Raw genomic sequence first — 18,396 nt, 5'->3', positions numbered from 1 at the left:
CAATTCCTGACCTCTGGCCAGGTCAGGCTGGCCGCACTGCTCTGTTGTCACTCTGGTGGGTTCAGAAGCTCGCAGCTGAGCTTTGCACTCGAGCTCAGGGGTTCATGGATCCGTGGGGCTCCCGGTGTGTCCCAGCACATATTCCCTGGGGGACCCACAGTGGGGGATCTGTGGGCAGCCTGTTCTCCACCAGCTCTCATTAGCTCCGCAAGAGCAAATTTGCTGACACCACCAGTCTGGCGGCTGCTAACGGGGAGGTGGCCGAGGCTGGTTTGGAGGAGAAACACAGCAAAAAGCCTCGACAGCTCTGCAGTAACAAAGCTCCAGCCCCTCCAGGGGCGCAGCCGCCCCCCAGGCCGTCAGAGCGGCACCCGCAGCCCGTCTGTCCGTCTGTCCGTCTGTCTGCCCGTCCGCCCTGCCGGGGTGCGCAGCGGCTGCGGGAGGCGGCGGGGCACAGCCGCTGCTTCGCTTGTCTCCGATCCCCCTCTGGGGGACTCGCGGTTATTACACGGCTCCGGAGGATTTTCCTGCTCTCCGTGCAAATGGACCGCGCTGTGGGTTTAACATGCCGGATTGTCAGGGAGCTGGGAATGGCATTTAGGTAAAAACCAGCCCCAAAAGCACACCCACGAAGGCGGCGGGAAGCCTGGAGAGGAGGTGTTTTCCCTTGCCAAGGCGCTGCCAGCAGCGATGCAATCGCGGAGTGACAATGATACCTTCATTTCACGAGTGCCTTAACTCGGGATCCCTTTCAGCCGGGTCCTGCCACAAGAAGGGAGAGCAAATTCTCAGCATTAAAAAGTCCCCGTGGGACAGACCCTGATCTCTTTTGGGGGGCAGAGGGATCCTCGCAGTGGGGGTGCCTCGTGCTCCCCTCTCGACCCCGACTGTCTCTGCAGCCCGAGAATTGGAGATGAGCGAGGGTCTGTCCTTCCAAACAGCACCTCCTGCAAAATCAGGGAGCGCAAAGAGGAGAGCCGGGGCAGAACTCGGCACAGCCAGCGGTTGGGCTAACTTTAACTCAGCACTCTGGATTCTGAATTTCCTCTGAGCTGTTTACAAAGGGCTGGAAAAAAAAACTTGAAGCACTACCTCCCCCCGCCAGCACCGTCCTGATGTTGCCCAGAACATCTCTCTCATCCCTCCCTCTTTCGGGGAGAAAAAAAAAAAAAAAAAAAAAGGAAAGGAGGGAGGAGTGGGAGAGAGGAGGAGAGAGGGAGAAAGTGAGCTCACGTTCACACATTGGTGAAGAGGCTGGTCTTGCAATGCCTTTGAATATTTTACTTTTAGGCAGTTCCTCGTCAGTCAGCCACACATATTCGAGGCGAGCTGAAGCTAACTACAGCCATGGACAGCACTAGGAGATCTCAAATCTAATCGCACGCATCCTTCCTCCGGGATATTTTTTAAATTCAATATCTAAACACGCCGACAGGCAGCTGCACTCACACACACGCACACACACACATCCATCCACATCCACACGTCGCAGAGCCGCCGAGCAAACACCTTGTCTCCTCTCGCAGGATATACCCGCTAACACACATCTCTCTTTATCTCCTCCTGGCTTCCCGGAGGATCCTGCCGGCTGTTTTTCATGGAGAAAGTCCAGGGAGAAATGGAGATTGAGAGATGGGAAAGAAGTGAAGAGATTTCAGACGCAGAAAAAAAGGTTATTCAAGAGATATGGAGCAGAGTATATGCAAACTGCGAGGACGTTGGGGTCTCCATACTCATCAGGTATTTGAAAAACATACCAAAAAAAAAAAAAAAAAGAAGCAGCAAATGCAACTGAATCTCTTTATAGCTGAGAAAGAGGCAGAACAATATATAGAACTGAGTGGAGATGAATGACAGCGAGTGGGGAGCTGGCTGGGTGTATTTGCTGCCTGGGAGCAGGGATTCACAGCGCTCCTCGGATTCCCACACCTTTGAGCCCGGGTGGCAGCGGCGGGGGGAGCGGGGGGAGCCTTGCCGGGGACTTTGGGGGACGCTGCTTCCATGCAAAGGTCACCTTAACCTGCGGCCGGGGCTGGGGGGGCGGCGGAGGCGGGGGGAGCTCAGCCCCGGCTGCGGGTGGGTTGGGGATCTGGGGTTTTTGCCCCCCCCACCCCAGGGAGCGGCGTGCGGATGGCACGGGTACGTAGCAGGCTGGCGGGTGAAATAATGCAAGTTGGGAGCCAAGATAAAACCCAAGCAGGTGTGTCTCCGAGGGCACCATCTGTCCCTCCGGCGGCAGCGTCGGCGGGAAGGAGAGCGCTGAAGTTGGCGGTGGAAGGGGGCTGTGGGGGGCACGGGCGGGAGAGGGGGCAGTGGGGGACAGGGAGCCAGCAGCCCCGGGAAGGGGGTGCAGAGCATCTCCCGATGGCCATGGGGCACAGACAGCAGCTCGAAGCTCTGCACCTGCAACCAGAGCAGGGGAGATGCTCTGGAGGTGAGGAGCAGACGCAGGTGGGGGGTTTTGTGTTGTCTGGGAGTACAGCCATGTCCAGGTAGACCGGGAAAGCGCCGAGTGGAAATCCCACAGGGTCCCACTGCCACTGGGAGTTTGGGGTATCGGTGGGGTATGGCACAAACAGGCCGTTTCCTTGTTTGAGAAGGGATGGGAGGACGGGCAGGGCAAGGAGAGGAGCAGGTGAGATGGCCTCAATGATCTACTGGCAAACAGCAAAGGTGCTGTCCAGAGAGTCACACCACTCATCGCTGGGGTCAGTAATGCTGGGATGTCCCTGGTCAGACTCCCACCTGGACCAAACACCGGGCACCCCAGGTGGGAGGCCAGAGACTGGGTTGTGTCCTTCCAGTTTCCTCCTGCAGCAGGGGACTGTGGGTGCGCAGGGAACCCCTTGGATGGATGTGCTGTTTATTAATAATCATCTGAAAGTTTTCCAACAGACTAAGCTAAAGCCCCGAGCCCACAGGGTATGCAGGGAGCAGAGCCTCCCTGGACATCACCATGAGCAGAGCCAGTTCCCCTCCAGGCTCGCTGCCAGCACTGCAATGGGATTTTCTCACCAAGACCCCCTTGCAGATTCCAAAATGACATTTGACCCCCCCTCTCCACATCGTTCACAAACATTTCCTTCTCTCAGAGCCAGATGATGGCCGAGCCCGTTCTCCCATGGCCCCCACCCCGTGTAGCCAACCAGGGCAGTCAGGAGGTGTGACAGCCCTGGGGCTGGGGACACCAAACCTACCTGGACTGAGTTTGGCAGGGATCTGGAGGTTACAAAATCCCCCTTAGCCCCATCCCATGAGGTTCAGCTCGGGGTTTGGCCACCAGCCACGCATGGCCAGCCCCTTGCCCAGCACCCGGATCAGGCCATGGCCCCATCTGCCGGCACTGCCAGGTGCCCACTGCCCACAGACACAAGGAGAGTGGCTGTGTGCCCACTGCTGGCACCGACGGACTCATGGCAATGCCATGGGGGATTCACCCAGGCAGCTCATTGCCTTTGGAGCCCCCATGGAGCTCAGAGCAGGGCTGGGCCTGAGGGGCATTGAGGTGTGGCAACGGGGACTGTGTGGCCGAGCTCTGGTCCCAACTCAAACTTTCCCAGTAGAAGTTTTTGGTCCAGTTTGGGATTTTTTTTATCCAGGCAGAGTTGTGGCACTGTGGTGAAGGTTTTCTCCTGCTGTGACAACAGAGCAGGACAGAGCTGCCTGCTAGGGTGAACCCTGGCTCCTTGGGAACCTTTTCATCCTTAGTCATGGCACGCGCCCTGGCACATCCCAGCTAAACCCACCACCTGCTCCCTCAGCCAGAGCTTCCCTGGGACGCTTAAAGTGAGGTCTGGCCTTTCGGTGCATGTCCCTGGGGATAGTGATGCAATTTGGGAGAGGTACCATCCCCTCCAGCAGCACCTCTTGGAGCAGCACATTCCCCTGCACCCGCATGGCACAGCTGTCCCCCGGTCACAAACCCTGTCCCCAAAGAGGGCTTTGTGCCGCTGCCCTGAGCCCCGCTGTGAGCTTTGAGCTGCACCTGAGCTCCCTGGGGAAGCACGTGCCGGAGGAAAGCAGGGCAGCCCTGGCCGGGGCTGGAGCACCGGCGCTGCCGCTCTCCCAGCTGCGCTCGCAGCTGGCAGCAGCCGCCGGGAGAAGTGGGTCATGCGTGGAGGCGGCCGGGAGCCCGGGCCGGCGGCAGCCACTTCCCAAGACATGATTCAGCAGCTCCAGAGGTCGGGGATGGGGAGGGGGCAGTGGGCGGCTGCCGGTGGGGTCGGTGCGGGGTGACCCGCCCAGCACATTTTGGGTGGGCACGCAGACAACGTGCCGGGGGCTGGGAGCTGCCCCAGTCAGCCTCTGCCTCACTAGTGCCCGCCTGGTGTTCTTGCTCACCTAGCTGGGGAAACTGAGGCAGAAAGGGGTTTGCACAGGTGTGGCCAGGGAGAAGGAAGGGAGATGTGTGGCTGTGGACCCCCTTTGATGCAACCCCCACAGGCAGAGTGGTGAGAGCAGGTAAATCTGTCAGCACTTCTCTGGTCGGGGTTGTGACCAGGCACTCAGCTGTGTCTGGTGGCAGAGGGTCTCTCCCTGCTTGCCTGCTCCATCCCCCCTCCATCCCTTCAGAGCTGCTGAGGGCACGGAATTACTTTTTCCCATGTGGGAAGGGCTGGGGGGTTGCAGCACTTCTGAAATGAATCTGGGGCCTGATCCAGGGTGGAGGCAGGGAGGCAGCACTGCCCCCCAAAAGGCAGTGATGAGGGGTCTGCAGTGCTGCCAACCTGCAGGAACCCAGCCCAGCTCCCTCTGCCCCTAACGAGCACCCCACCCCTCCATTCCCAGCCTTTCCATGCTTTGCAGATGGGGAAACTGAGGCACAGAGCTGGGCATCACGTTCCCATCCCTCGTGGCTGCTGCTGGTGCTTGAACCCACAGCAAGCCCCTGGGGTCCTGCCCTGGCACGATGGGTCCCTGTTCTCACAGGGCTCTGGGACCCCGGGGGACACAAACACGGATAATGGGGACAACGGCTGAGCAGCCACCGGATCCTGGGAATCTGCGCTCTGTGGTTGAAACTATGTCGCTAATTGACAATTTCCTCGGTGGGGAGCTTCGCCCCGGAGGAAGCAGTCTCCTCGCCACGCTCATCTTCCTCCTCGGGAGCTCAGGGGCCTCTGCAGGCTCCATCTCACAGCTGCCTTAACCCTTGCTGGAGCTGGAGCAGGAGTTGGGGCTGGAGCTGGAGTCTGGAGCTGCTCGCAGGGGGCTGTGCCTCCTGGCTGAGTGGTTCCCAAGTGGGCCAGCTGGGAGCCCTGGGCTGAAGCTCTTCCGTAGCCTCCCCATGACACCCAGGCTCATTGCTGCGCCTCAGTTTCCCCATCTGTTATTTAGGAATGAGTACTTTTTGAACCCTCCCTCAGCACAGAGCTCACAGCAGGGAGCTCAGGTGAGCCAGGGGAGCAGGGCAACCTTCAGAACCTGCACTAGCCCTCGCTGTACAGTGCAGGAGCCCCTCCAGCTCATGGCCCTCCCTCCCCAAGATCTCCCTTTTCCCCTTCCAACAGTTCATTGGCAACACTCCGAGACAGGGCTGGGAGATGCGAACACCCGGGGCTGGCCCAGCCCTCCGCAGCACCCAGGGGCTGAGAGCACCCAGAGGGGGCTTGGGACTCTCAAATCCTTTGCAGATCCCGACTAAGCCCAGGACACCAGGGCTAAAAACACAGCCTGTCCTGGCCGGCGCACGCGCTCGCTCCCACACCCACACACACGTACCACAGGCACAGATGTGGGACCACAAAACTTTATGGATCCCACCAGGGGATAAAACCCAGGGATAGCTTCTGTTAGACCCCAGGAGAACCTGCACCAAATGTTAATGCTGTGCCAAGTGCAGGCAACGCAACCTGGCTCAGCCACCACAGGCTGTGCCACCTCCACAGGGCTTCACCACCGTTCACTCCGTCTGCACTTCAGATCCATCAGCTTTCCAAATTTCCGCCTTCTCCATCACTCCTGGTGTGCTCTTTCCCCCTCAAGAGATGTAGGAGGGGAAGCAAAAGGTTTGCCAATGCAGGATCAGGCCCCTGGATTTCGACAGCTGCTTAGTCTGAGCAAACACACCTGGATTCAGACAGTTTGCAAAGAGCTTTAAAATATGAAAGCACTCCTTGGATGCCAGACGTTATTGTGAGTTCTAGGTTAAAATAGCAAAAAATCTGAGTAATGAGTCTGGCAATGCAGAAACCCTTTTTTTTTCAGCTGAATCGAAAAAGTATGGGCTGAATCTACCCAAAAATGGCATTTAAAGAAGTGATTTTGCAGCTAGCCCCAAAGCCAATGTGTTTTGCAGAGGTGTCCATAGGGAAAGGCTCCGTTGCTGCCTGGTGAAGGACACATTTCAGGGCAAAGTGGCTCAGAGAGATGCAATATCTCTCTTTGAAAAGGGCCCCCTGAAAAGACTGGCAGCAGAGTCCCTGTCCCACGGTTTGTTCCATGCTCGTGAATGGTTGTGGTCAAGCTGGGGAGACGTTCTTTCTGGGGACAAGGAGAGCCAGAGAGCAGCAGGGCTCTGCTCTGCTGGCACAGGCACACATAAGGGACATTTCCCAACCTAACAACCTCTCCATGAGCAGTGAGGGGGCGAGTGAGGGTTTAGTAAGCTCAGTCTCAAACAGCCCCTTCTCCTACGGCTGCATTGTCTCACTGGTCACAGCTCCCGGGACCAGCCCGTTTGGCTTCTTCATGGCCAAGGCAGCTGTGTGGGGATCCCTGTGGCACACCCCGTACCAACCACGACCTCGGGGCTGCCAGCAGCTCTTGGGATGTCCAGAGAACAGCCTTTCCCGTGTCCCCTGTCCCCGTGCTGCCCTTGCATCACTTGCAAGCCACGTGGGGATAGAAAAATCCCACTCAACACCCCGAGAGCGGCAAGGACATCCAAGGTGACCACGGCAAGGAAAGACACAGAGGGCGAGCAGTTTCCCCGGCCAGTTTCTCTGGCTGTGGCTAAGGATGGGTCAGTTCCAGCCGTGATGATCCCTCCTCCAGAGCCGGCGGCGAGGGCCCGGTCTCGGCTCTGCCAGCCCGCCCCGTTAATGGGGCTGCGGCGGCGGAGCGGGGCCGCGCCCGGACGCGGCTCGGCGAGCGCTCGCCTGTGCAGCTTCAGGGCTCATTAACGGCAGGGAAATGTCAGGATAGCCCTGGCAAGGCTGGCAGGCGCTGAGGGTGCCTGGGGAACGCAGAATGCAGGCTGGGCTGGCTGGCGATCCTGCCCAAGCACAGGCAGGGCTGAGTCGGGGCTGCTGGAAATCGCCGTGGAAGCGTTGGATGGGAGAGGGGGTGGTGGTGGTGGACACCAGCAACACAGAGGTTCTCCGTTTTAGTGGAACATGGGCTGCATCCTTGTGGATGTGTGTTACCCACCTCTCTACCCAACCAGGGGTCTTCTTCCAACTCCAGGGGAGGTAGGTATCCAGAGACATTTGGGAAAGCCACTTGGGCGCTGTTAATTCACTTCTCTGATGACAGCTGTCCTTACCCCTACCCTAAGGGTTCATCCATGCAGCCAAAAGCCTTTGAGCTGAACCCACACATGTGCTTGGGGAAAACACCAGCAGTGAGGACTTGGAGGAGTGAGCTGTGCACACAGGAGCGAGCAGCAGATGCCCCTGGGGGTTTCTAGCTCATGTCCAAATGTATTTGGTGGAATCTTTGCTGCTGAATCCACTCCCAGCCTCACTGGGGTGTCCTGGTCCCTCTGCCTTGGGGCATTACAGTCTCCAAGCACGGTTCTGTGTTGTGCTGGATTCTGCTCCCAAGGCTTTGCAGCGGGGTGCAGGCTTCACCTGGAGGAAGGCCAGCTCCACGTTTCTCTCGGCTGTAGAAGAACTTGAATTTAGCATTAGTGTGTGGATGGGGGCCTCGGCCCTTTTCCCTCCAGCCCTCCTATGAGGGAGCTGGAGATGTTGCCCACCACCATCTCCACCTGTCCAGGAGCTTTCAGAGACAGGACACTGGAGCAGGCAGGCACAATCCTCTTCTTGCTCATTAGGTTTGCCTTTTCCCGTCTTGCTGAGCTGTGGCACTGACACGGCTGAGACCTTCCTCGCCCTGGGCTGGGTAAACACCCAGGCAGCACCCAGAGCCTTTCCCCAGCCTGAAAAGGGGATGATGGGCTACAGGTGTCTGGGAGGAGCAGGGGGAACGTGCAGGCGAAGCGGTGAGACAGCCCTCGACATAATAAATAGCAGCATCACACACCACCTGCCTACCCATTATCAGCTGCTTTGTAGGCACCCGAGCAGAGAGGAGTTGGAAGGAGAGGTTTGAAAAGGGACACGGAGAGGCTCCAGGCTGCCTTAGAGTTTCTCCCACGTAGAGGGACGAGGCGAGAGAAAACATGAAAGCATTGGTAGGTTGAGTCACCAACCCTGGAGGGATTGAAGAGATGTGTAGATGTGGCACTTGGGGACGTGTTTTAGTGGTGGGCTTGGCAGTGCTGGGTTAAGAGCTGGACCTGGTGATCTTAAAGGCCTCTTCCAACCTAACTGGTTCTGTGGAAACCTAGAAAAAAGCAGGCTCCAAGTGCTGGCTGGGGTTCAGCTGAAGCTTCCCAGCAGATCTGAGGGTTCAGGAGTACTTTCACCCCATGGTTTGCAAACAAGGTAGGTGAAGTATCAAGGGTTTAGATGCTCAGGAGGACCAAGCAGCATCCAGGTGTCCTCTTTCCAGCTGGGGAGGCAAGGAGGTGGCTGGGTTTGGAGATTTCCTCCATGCAGGATTTGCTCTGGGGAGAGGGAGGAAGGTGGGGAAGATGGAGGAGCCACTCCTCCTTAACAGAAAACAGGTTTCCAGTAACTGCAGTGGGTTTGCACCTTAATTATTTCCTTTGGCTCTGCTGCTGGGAATGGTTGTGTCCTTAAAGTTGTTACAAGGGCAAAAGAGAGAGGAAAAGCAATCCTGACATCCTGTCCGCTGGGTCCAGATGTAGCTGGCAGAGTACAAATTAGCGGGTGCAGAATGGAATCGCTTAAAAAGAAATTTAATGAGATCGGTGTGCAGGCATCTGGTTCCTATCAATCATCATTTTGTGTGATATGCAATGGTAAATATCATCTTTTAATGACTCTGATGGAGAAAAAGAGCCTAAACCACACACGCGCGCATAATGATCCAAAAAAATTCCAGAGCCCGAGAGGTTTGAACTCTCAAAATTATCTGTAGATGGAAAAACCCCAACCAACACCTCTTCTAACTCACTGTTGTTTGAGTTATTTTATTCCTTTTATTTTTTTTTCTCATTTCCTCTGGTTATATTTAACCTTTGTGTTAGATTAATCTTCTCTGTTTATTAACAACTACCACTGAGTGAGCCTCCTTCCCTCTTCTTTGTGGTTTGACAGCTCCAATATTTGCTCCAGGTAAAAGTTCTTGCTGCATGTGCCTGCTGCTCTCCAGGGAGAGGTGGCTGCAGGTCTCTGGCCATCCATGGGTTTGCTTGAAGCAAAGAGGTTTTGGGCTCCTCTGTTTCAGTTCTCCACCAAGGAAATCCAGCAGACACAGGACTGAGCTGAGGGTTTGCTCTTTTCCATCCCCAGCATCGCTGCTGTCCTGATGGCAGATCCCTTGGGAAAGCTGTTGGGCTCAGCTCCTGTGGGGCCGCCAGTTTGAGGGTCTGCAAAGCAGGGAAAGGTTGGAAACCAAGTACTCGGATCCTTCATTGGTCCAGTCTCACCCAGGTTGGGGTATTTTGGGGGTTTAACCAGTCTTTGCTCCTGGCATATCTGGCCAAAAGTGGGGAGAGGTGGAGGTGATGGTCTCAGGGTCTCCTTTTGGCCCTTCTCTTGTTGGGGACACGCTGCATTCCTGGTGATGCAGAGGTCAGTTCCCTCTTGCTATTCCCTTCCTGCTTCAGAGCAGGAATTTTTCTCAACTCATTTCCCATGCCTCCAGGACATCCTGCCCTTCTGCTGAGATAAAATACGGCTTTTCAGGGAGCTTCCCGTGGTTTGAGGTTCAGAGGTGGAGACATGCAGGGAGCAGCTGGCAGCCTCCATCCCCTGGCTGGGGCAGCAGGTCCTGCTTCCTGTGACATCCCTTGCTCCCAGTGCCTGGGGGGATGCCTGTTAGGGGGAAAGATCCACTAGCAGGGATGGTAAAACCCTTAACTCTGACCCCAGCAGGATGATCCCTGTTGGAGCTGGAGGGCTTTGCTGGGCATCTGGAGCTGCAACAGCTTGAATAGAGGTGGGGGGAGATGGGATGGGGGCAGAGGGATGCTGAGTCCCGTTGGAAAAAATGGTCCCATTAAACCAGACTGGAATGTTTGCCCTTCTGTGGGGAAATGCCACAAATTAAATCCTGGGAATGATGCTATCCATGCAGCCCTGGCCAGCTCCATCCCCCAGCACCTCTCTGACAGCTCTGAGCTGAAGGACTGAGCATCTCTGTGGTGGCAGGAGCTGGAGACAGCCAGGCCTGGGAGTGATTTCTCCCGACAGGGACCAGATGTGTCAGGAGAAGCCGTGCCGGGGGGGAGGAGGCTGCACAACAACAAGAGGAGTTTTGTCATGGGTCCCCTCTGGGTTTTGAAAGCAACACCTTATCTCCCCCCTTCCACCTTCCTTCCTCCCCCACCCTTTCCTCGGCACACTCTTCACACCTCCAAAACCTATTTTGGGCCATCTGATGAATCCCAGATGCCTTGGGGAAGCAACAGAAGCGGCGGTGCACTCCAGGCGCTGCTTCACGCCGCTTCCTTGGCAATGCCCCCAAGCTTTCACAAGCCAAGGGAGCGGGGGAAGGAAGGGAGGGGGGAAAAAGGAGGATAACAAATTGGTGAAGGAGCCTGGTACTCAATATTGCGATTATTCATGGAGTGGTGAGTGGGGAAGAGGATCCCACCTGGTTCTGGAGACAAGCAGTGATGGTTGGAGAGAGAGGTGGGATGGGTTCAGGTTCCCGTGGTCCGGGATGGTGCTTGGGAAGGGGGTTAGGGAGGGGAGGATGCAGTCTGCCTGGAGCCAGGAATGATGGGGGACAGCCTGGGAGCACTCTGCTGCCTCCTGAGCATCCTTCACCAGTCCAGGAGCCAGGGAGAGCCCTGTAGGAGGGAGGGAGCTGGGCAAAAGCAGGGAACAAACGCTGACGTGGTTCTCTCCTGCATAAATTAGGTGGAAGAGGGTGTTTAATGTGACTCAGGTGTCAGCCCCAGCTGCAATGCTGGCATGGGTGGTGTTGGCATTGGTGGCTCCAGCCCGGTACCCTGTCACCTTGTGCCCTTCCACTCCCTGCCCCCTCCAGCCCTCCACCTCCCTGGAGAGCTCAGTATATCAGCTGCGATCGCAACTTCATTTCTTTCAGCTGCATTTCATTGGGGTTGATTTAATCTGGCAGAAAAGAGGATCCCCTGGCCCCCCAGAGGGGCTGGTGAGTGTTTGGGGTATCCTTGTGCTGGGGGAAATGTCACAGATGAGTAGTGCCATAGCCTTAGGTCCTGCTGGAGACTCTGGTGGGGCTGATCCATGAAAGCTGGAGGCAACCTGGACAAGGGGACACTGTTCTGGGTCGCCATGCAGAAATAAAGCCCATGGGACCAAGGAAGAGGGGCAGGGAGAGGCTGAATGGGGTAAAGAAAGGTTTTCATGCTCATCTCCAGCTCTCTGAGGCAGGATGTGATGTTTTGATGCATGTGGGCACATATCCAGCATCTGGCACACCTGGGTGGCATCTCTGGGCATCAAGAACTTAGCCTTGCCTCTGCTTTGTGGATGAATATCCAGCTGTGCTGACCTTGTAGCAGATGGGGTTTGGGAGAAAGGCATCAACCTGCTGGTTTTCAGACAGCTGAATGCTGCAGCTCCTGGGGAATTCAATAGGAATACCAGCCCTGGCTGTGTGAGACGCAGGGGGTGGCTTCCAGCATCTCCATCCCTCCGTGCTTGGCTTTAACCCCTCACCCTGCTCTGCCCCTCCTGATGGCATTTCGTGTCTGTTCTTTCTGGAAGGTTTTTTGTGAACTTCCCCTCGGCCAAGCAGTACTTCAGCCAGTTCAAGCACATGGAGGACCCGCTGGAGATGGAGAGGAGCTTGCAGCTGCGCAAGCACGCTCGGAGGGTCATGGGGGCCATCAACACCGTGGTGGAGAACCTCAACGACTCCGAAAAGGTCTCCTCTGTCCTGGCCCTGGTGGGCAAGGCCCACGCCCTCAAGCACAAAGTGGAGCCCATCTACTTTAAGGTAAGGGATAGGAGCAAAATAATCTTTGGGCTGCTTTAGGAGGAGGGCAGGGGAAGAGGAGCTGTGGTGAGCTGGTGCTGCCTGTTCCTTGGCTGGAGAAGCTTGGCTGGATGTGGGGACTGCTCCCCACACAGCTGCAGTGTCCCACTGTGACACTGTCCCATGGAGACCACTGTTCCCACTCACAGCCAATGCCAGAGCACCCAGTACCTCCCCCTGCCCAGGGAAACACACCTGGCTGTGTCCCGCTTCTTTTGGAAATTAAGCGTGGTAGCAGGGACTCAATTAGTTGGCTAATTAGCTGGTTAGAGCTAATAACACCAAAACGGCAGGTTTGATCCCCATGTGGCCTCTCACTTAAGAGCTGGACTTGATGATCCTTATGGGTCCCTTCCAACTCAGAATATTCTGTGATTCTGTAAATAAATTGAGGTGCCCAGACTGGGGAGATGCTTCAGCCTGCAAGCAGCTCCCTCCTCAGGCCTGGGTCTCCGCCTTGCTGCCTGGGCAGGCTGGTTACCTGTCCTGTCTGCTCCCAGGGGTGTCAACAGACCTCCAGGATATCTGTGTCCTACAGACAGCAGCAGGACTCAAGTGTTTCTGTAGGAAAAAGCTAAATTTGCTGTGAGCAGCTCCCTGGAGAGTTACTAACCCCTTGCTGGCTGTCTGCCTCCCCCCCAGAAACTCACTGGTGTCATGCTGGAGGTCATTGCTGAGGAATACCCCAACGACTTCACCCCGGAGGCACACGGAGCCTGGACCAAGATGAAGACCCTCATCTACACCCACGTGACGGCGGCCTACAAGGAGGTGGGCTGGGCTCAGTACCCCACTGCCACCCTGTGAGCGCCCAGGGGGCCACGAGAGGGGCAGGGAGGGCTTCGCTCACCCCAGGACTTCACTCTGGTCTCTTCTCAAGATCTTTGCTCAGTTTGGGGAGCCCGGTAGGGCCAGTTCTGTCAGCTGCCAAGTCACAATTTGATCTCCATGGGGTTTAAAAACAAACTAACTAAGCCAAAAAACCACAGAACCATGAAGGGTGTGGGTGGGTTGGGGTGAAGCAGTTGCAGGGGATGCTGGAAGGGGATGCAGAGGGCGAGGGGAGAGCGTTGGTTGTTGGCTCCATCTTCCTGTCCTGGCCCGTCCATCACCACCTCCCAAACCCTGCACCTCACCTGCACCATCTCAAAGTCCCTTGCACAAGTGCTGCTGCCCTGTTCACTGCCGAACAACACAACCCTCATTTTCCATGCAAAGCCCCTGGGTAAACCTGGTTTTTGGGGGCATACATGGAGACCTCCGACTGGCACCGAGAATGCTTTGCTTTGCACTTTCTCTATCACCGGGCACGTGGCAGGGCCGGCAGCCAGAGCCACTCTGGGTGCCCATCACCCTGTGCTCCAGGTGGGCAGCAGCCCTCGCCTCTCCTGTCACCCACAGTCCCTGTCCTTGGCTGGCTGCTGCAAACCCTCCTGGGGTGGGAGGGACGTGCTCCCACAGCACGAGAGAGTGGGAAGGAGGGGGACACCTTTGGGCTGCCTCCCCTCGTGGCTCGGGGCATGGTGTGTAGGTGGGATGCCTGTGCCATACGTGGGGAGCTGGTGAGTCCACCCACTGCCCTTCAGCTCCCTGAGGATGGGCTTGGGTGGCACACGATGTGCCACTGCCCTGGCAGCTGGTGTGTGGAGGTCTGTCTGTCCAGCTCTGCCCTCTCAGTGAGAAGGGGGATCAGGCTGTGACCAGGAGGGGGAAAGATGGCATGGACATATTAGGAGGGATTTCTGGGTGTGAGGAAAGGTCCCTTCTCTGTTAAAATTAATAAATACCTTGTACAGAGCAGATTCTTGCCCTCGTGGTGAAACTGGGTTCCTCTGAATAAAGTGCCTGGTAGAAATCAGCCCCTGCAGGAGCTGTGTCCCTCCCAGGGACAGCAGTGCTCCTGCCTGTGCCTGACAAAGGCTTCTCCCACACCCCCCAAAACGTGGCTGCAGGGCTTGGAGCACTCATTCCGCCTCTAACACCGACTCCTCCTGAACTTCTGGGTGAGTCTGCCTGGTTTGTGCCTCAGTTTTCCCTGCATTTATGGAAAACGGAGGAGGAGCAGCCCCGTTGCCTCCTGCCCACATGTGGTTGGATTTATAAGATTTCTGGGAACTGATTGGGCAAGGGCTGAGGATGAAATGTCAGATGTGCTGGGAAGCTTTGGAATCCTTGCCACCCAATATTTCCCTAAAGGCCTCTGCTATTTTTAGAGCTCTAGCATTAAGGGCAATGTTATCTGTTGAAGTGGGAGGAGGGTTCCCTTCTGAGATTTCCTCTGGCCTCGCTCCACTGCTGTCCTGGAGAGCTGGCAGCTCCCTGAGAGAGACCAGCTCCTCTCCTGGATGCCAGCTGGACAGGCAACCAGCCCACAGTTCCAACTGGGATCCCCACAGCTGCCTTGGGGACATCCCCTCACTGTGGGGACACAGCTGGAGGGGGCAGCAGCCACTCCCCCAGGCTGACCTCCCTCCCCCAGAGCAGACAGACAGACAGAAACTCCTGCTTTGCTCACCTGTGCTTTTAATCATCCCCAGGGACAGGTTTATTGTGTCTCAAAATAGCCCCAGGACTCCAATAATGTCACTACAGCCACTCTGGCCTTGCAGTTCTTTCCTTCCTACATCCCACACTACCACTGATGGAGAGGAGCAATGGAGCCTGGAGCAAAGGCACGTCCTGGGCATCCATGGAGAGCTGGGTGGCAATAACAGCTCGGGCGCAGCTGTCCTTGGCATGGCAGCATGCAAGATCCAGGGGCTGTAAAAGGAAGGGACAGGCACAGGGTGACAAGTGATGCTGCTTTGCTCATGGGGTGGGCTGTCAGTTAGAGTCAGCACCCCCAAAATTCAGCCCACCAGCCTGCACTGGCGAAGGTGCCAGCAGCTGCTGCCTCCAGCTCACACTGGAGTGTCAGAGCAGCTGCTCGTCCCTCGAGTGTCAGTGGAGGCATCCCTCAAACAGCTGCTGCTGCCCAGGGCAGGGATGGATGGGGAAAACCTGTTCAGCCATTGACTTCCCTCCAGTGCAGGACTGGAGAGGGATCACTTGGATCAAGACTGTTAGATGATATTTGTGTGTGCACATCACGGGACTCTCTGGAGCACAGCTTTGCTGACTCCTGCCAAGGCCTTGAGGCCAGCAGCACATATTTCTGATGAGTTCACGTACTCCCTGTGCTCTGCGGATGCTGGGCCAGGGCTGTTTCCGTACAGGGATGTTTCATCTTTAGACAAAATTTGCACATAAACCTTTGCGGTTAATAATCTCCAGGTGGGAATTTTATTTTTGCAGCGCAAACCCTTCCCCTCCCTTCCCACAACCAAAACTGGGCTCCCAGTCTGCAGAGAAGCCACTTTGGAGCGCCTGGAAATTCTCCGTGTTCCTACCCGACCTACCCGTGTGCCTTGGCTTTTGGGGAGCAGCAGCAGCCAGGTCCCCCCACCTCCCCTTTAAATGGCACTTGGTTTCTCCTTTCTTTTTTTACATCCCTAGAAAAAGCTGACCCGCGGCCTCGTGCGCCCACGCGTGCGTGTGCTGGGCTTGGGGTTTTTTCCAGGCACTTTTTCCTAAAGCACATCCAGATGTGTGCAGCTGCTGTCCCTCGAGGAGCGCCCTCCGCTCCCCATCAGCCAAATTGCAGGCCAGTCCAGTAGATGCAAACAAAAACAAGTTTATTTTTATCAGCTTCGTAGGAAGTAACATGAAGCAGGAGGGTGGCCAGGGCAAAGCTCGGGAGGGGAGGAGATGGAGATAAAGCGAACGCCCCCTCTTTGCCGCCCGCAGCTGAGGAGGCATTGCTTAAATCCAGGAACATTCTCATCTGGGGAGAGATGAAGATCAACAGAATAAGGAAAAAGTACCATTCCAGAGTGACAGGGCTGATAAATGCCATGTGGAAGAGCAGGAAGGGGGGGGCTGTGTCCTGGCTCTGTGCGCGGCTCCCCGGCACACACACATCCATGCACAGCCATTCCCTGTCGCTGCCAGCCCATTGCTCCCCCCTGATCCCACCACAGCCAACTGGGGGCCCCTTTATCCCCGTTTTGTTCAGGTTTTGCTCTCTGGGGCTTGACCTTTCACTTCCTGGCGCATTCAGGCTGAGCTAAGGGCACTTTGGGCTGAGCTCTGCTCTCCTTGGTGGTGGCAGGTAGGGATCAACTTGCAAAGTCTTTTCCCCAAGATTCATGGGTGAGAAGATGGGGGTCAGGGCATGATGCCAGCACATGTTGGGGGCCAGTTGGTCTCTCTCCTGCCCTGTGGAGGTTCCCTGTGTCCCCCAGCTCCAGCCAACCCCTGGCTCAGCCAGCACCTTGGTACTATCATCAAGGGCTGGGCTTGGAGCTGTGATCCAGGTGGGAAAGCCTTTGTGCCCCCTGCCAGAGGTAGAGAAATGCTGAGTGAGGGGGGGATTTAGCGTCCCTGGAGCAGGGTCCCCCTTGAGCACCTCGTCCTGGCTCTCTTTGGCAGCACTCGCTCATGTCAACCAACTCTTGTCCCCTCCCCTGAAGCTCAACATTTGGTCAGAGGGAGTTGAGCGCTGGAGGGAATGGGAAGCACTGGGTTGGGATGGGGCATGGATCCCTCCCACCCACCCCATCTCCCTCTCCTATGCCCAACATTCATGGCAGGTTTAGCTCTGCAGACACCTAGCTAGAGAGACCCCCCAGCACCACCAGGACCCTTATGGGCCTTATGCCACCAACCTCATCTTCTCTTGGGGGGTGACAAATCCCCGAGGCAGCCGAGCCATGAGCTCTCCCTGGGGAATCCTCTCGCATCTCTGCCACTTTGTCCCAGGAAAGAGGTCACAGCATCTCCCCATTCCCTGGAGCATGCCCAGTGACTTCAGTGGGGACCAGATTTCACCTGGCTGGCCTCTGGTGCCAGAGCTCAGCCTTCCCTGCCCCTTGCCGTAGGGAAGCTGCCCTGGCGCGGGGACGTCGGAGCGAGGGCTGCTCGGGGCCAGCACCATCGATGCCAGACAGAGGGAGAAAAGGGAAACCCATGCACTGACCTTGGACCAACTTAGGGAAAGGGAGGGACAAAACCACCCGCCTGGCTCTGACCTCTTTGCCGGGCTGCGGCGCTAATTATTTTCCACAGCTGAAGTTGTCTCTAATTGTTAGTATGTCTGAACCAGTCCCAGCGTGACCCACAGACGTGAGCTGGCGCAGTCTGATGTAACTCCGTGTCTTTCCTGTTCCTGCTGCGGATCCTGTTCATGTTCGTGTTCCTCGGTGCTTCCGTGCTGGTTTTATACCTGCGTTCCGTGTATATGGGTGTAACTTGTTTTTCTTTTTGTAGGTTTTTAGTATGTTTGTAACCGGACAAAATGGTGTTATTAAACTGAAACTTGTATCTTCAGTGGATAAATCAATCAAACCCCCTCCCGCTCTGCTTGGTTTCTTTCTGATGCGGTGGCTACGAGGTGAAGGGGTGTCAGGGGGCTGCCCCTGGGGGTTCCTGCTCACTCTGAGGGAGCTTTTTGGCTGGAAAGCAGCAGCAAAGGGAGGGGATGTGCCCACCAAGGGTGGTAGAGGTGGCTGGAGGCATATTAGCAGTGCACTCAGGTGGGGAGGGAAGGGTCTGCCCCTCCTCCAGGCTCTTCACTTGGCTTCCAGGTATGTTGTACAAACCAGCAGGGGCTCTCCTTGGAGCAGGAGCTATTCCTGTGCTTTTGGCAGTCCAAGCAGTCCAAAATACTTGCTGATGGCCACAGCATGCAGCAGCCACGACCACCAAGGACTGTGAGACTGTTCCCAGCCTGTAAAAATAACAAACAGCTGCCTGAGCAGCAGCAGCCCAGTTTTCCACGTCTCAGTCCCTGGCGGCTCCTCCTGAGCCTCTCGCTGAGGCTGGATCACGCTGTGGGGGGATGGGTTGCAGCAGGGTTGGGTCACTTTGTGGTTTCCCCCCATGGGTCTTCCCAGCTCCCTCATTTACAAAACGGCCCTCTCAAGTTTAGTTGACACTGGCCAACCTTTCCAAAGCTGTTGGCAGAGGGTGGATGGACAAACAGACAGGCTCATGCTATGGTCCATAAGCCCCATTGCCGTGGGATACAAGGCTCGGAAAACAAATTCAAGCAATGCTGTTTATTGTGCTTCTCTTTACTCCCAAGTACAGAATGGTCTTTCAAGGATGGGAAAACCCATCCCATACCAGCAC

At 56.4% G+C, this 18,396-nt stretch overlaps 1 protein-coding gene across 1 annotated transcript; it reads left to right on the top strand.

The window, feature by feature from the left end:
* The first annotated feature begins 1,218 nt into the window (after positions 1–1,218).
* CYGB (cytoglobin) lies at positions 1,219–17,615 on the top strand. Its single transcript, XM_048323526.1, has 3 exons — positions 1,219–1,740; positions 11,955–12,186; positions 12,868–17,615. The coding sequence occupies exons 1-3, from the start codon at positions 1,598–1,600 to the stop codon at positions 13,030–13,032; spliced, it is 540 nt and encodes a 179-aa protein (XP_048179483.1). The 5' UTR covers positions 1,219–1,597; the 3' UTR covers positions 13,033–17,615.
* Positions 17,616–18,396: the final 781 nt, after the last annotated feature.

The sequence above is a fragment of the Corvus hawaiiensis genome, chromosome 19 (genome assembly GCF_020740725.1).
Source record: "Corvus hawaiiensis isolate bCorHaw1 chromosome 19, bCorHaw1.pri.cur, whole genome shotgun sequence".
Classification (NCBI taxonomy): Eukaryota; Metazoa; Chordata; class Aves; order Passeriformes; family Corvidae; genus Corvus; species Corvus hawaiiensis.
The sequence above is the reverse complement of the archived record's forward strand: the minus strand, read 5'-3'. Positions and strand labels throughout refer to the sequence as shown.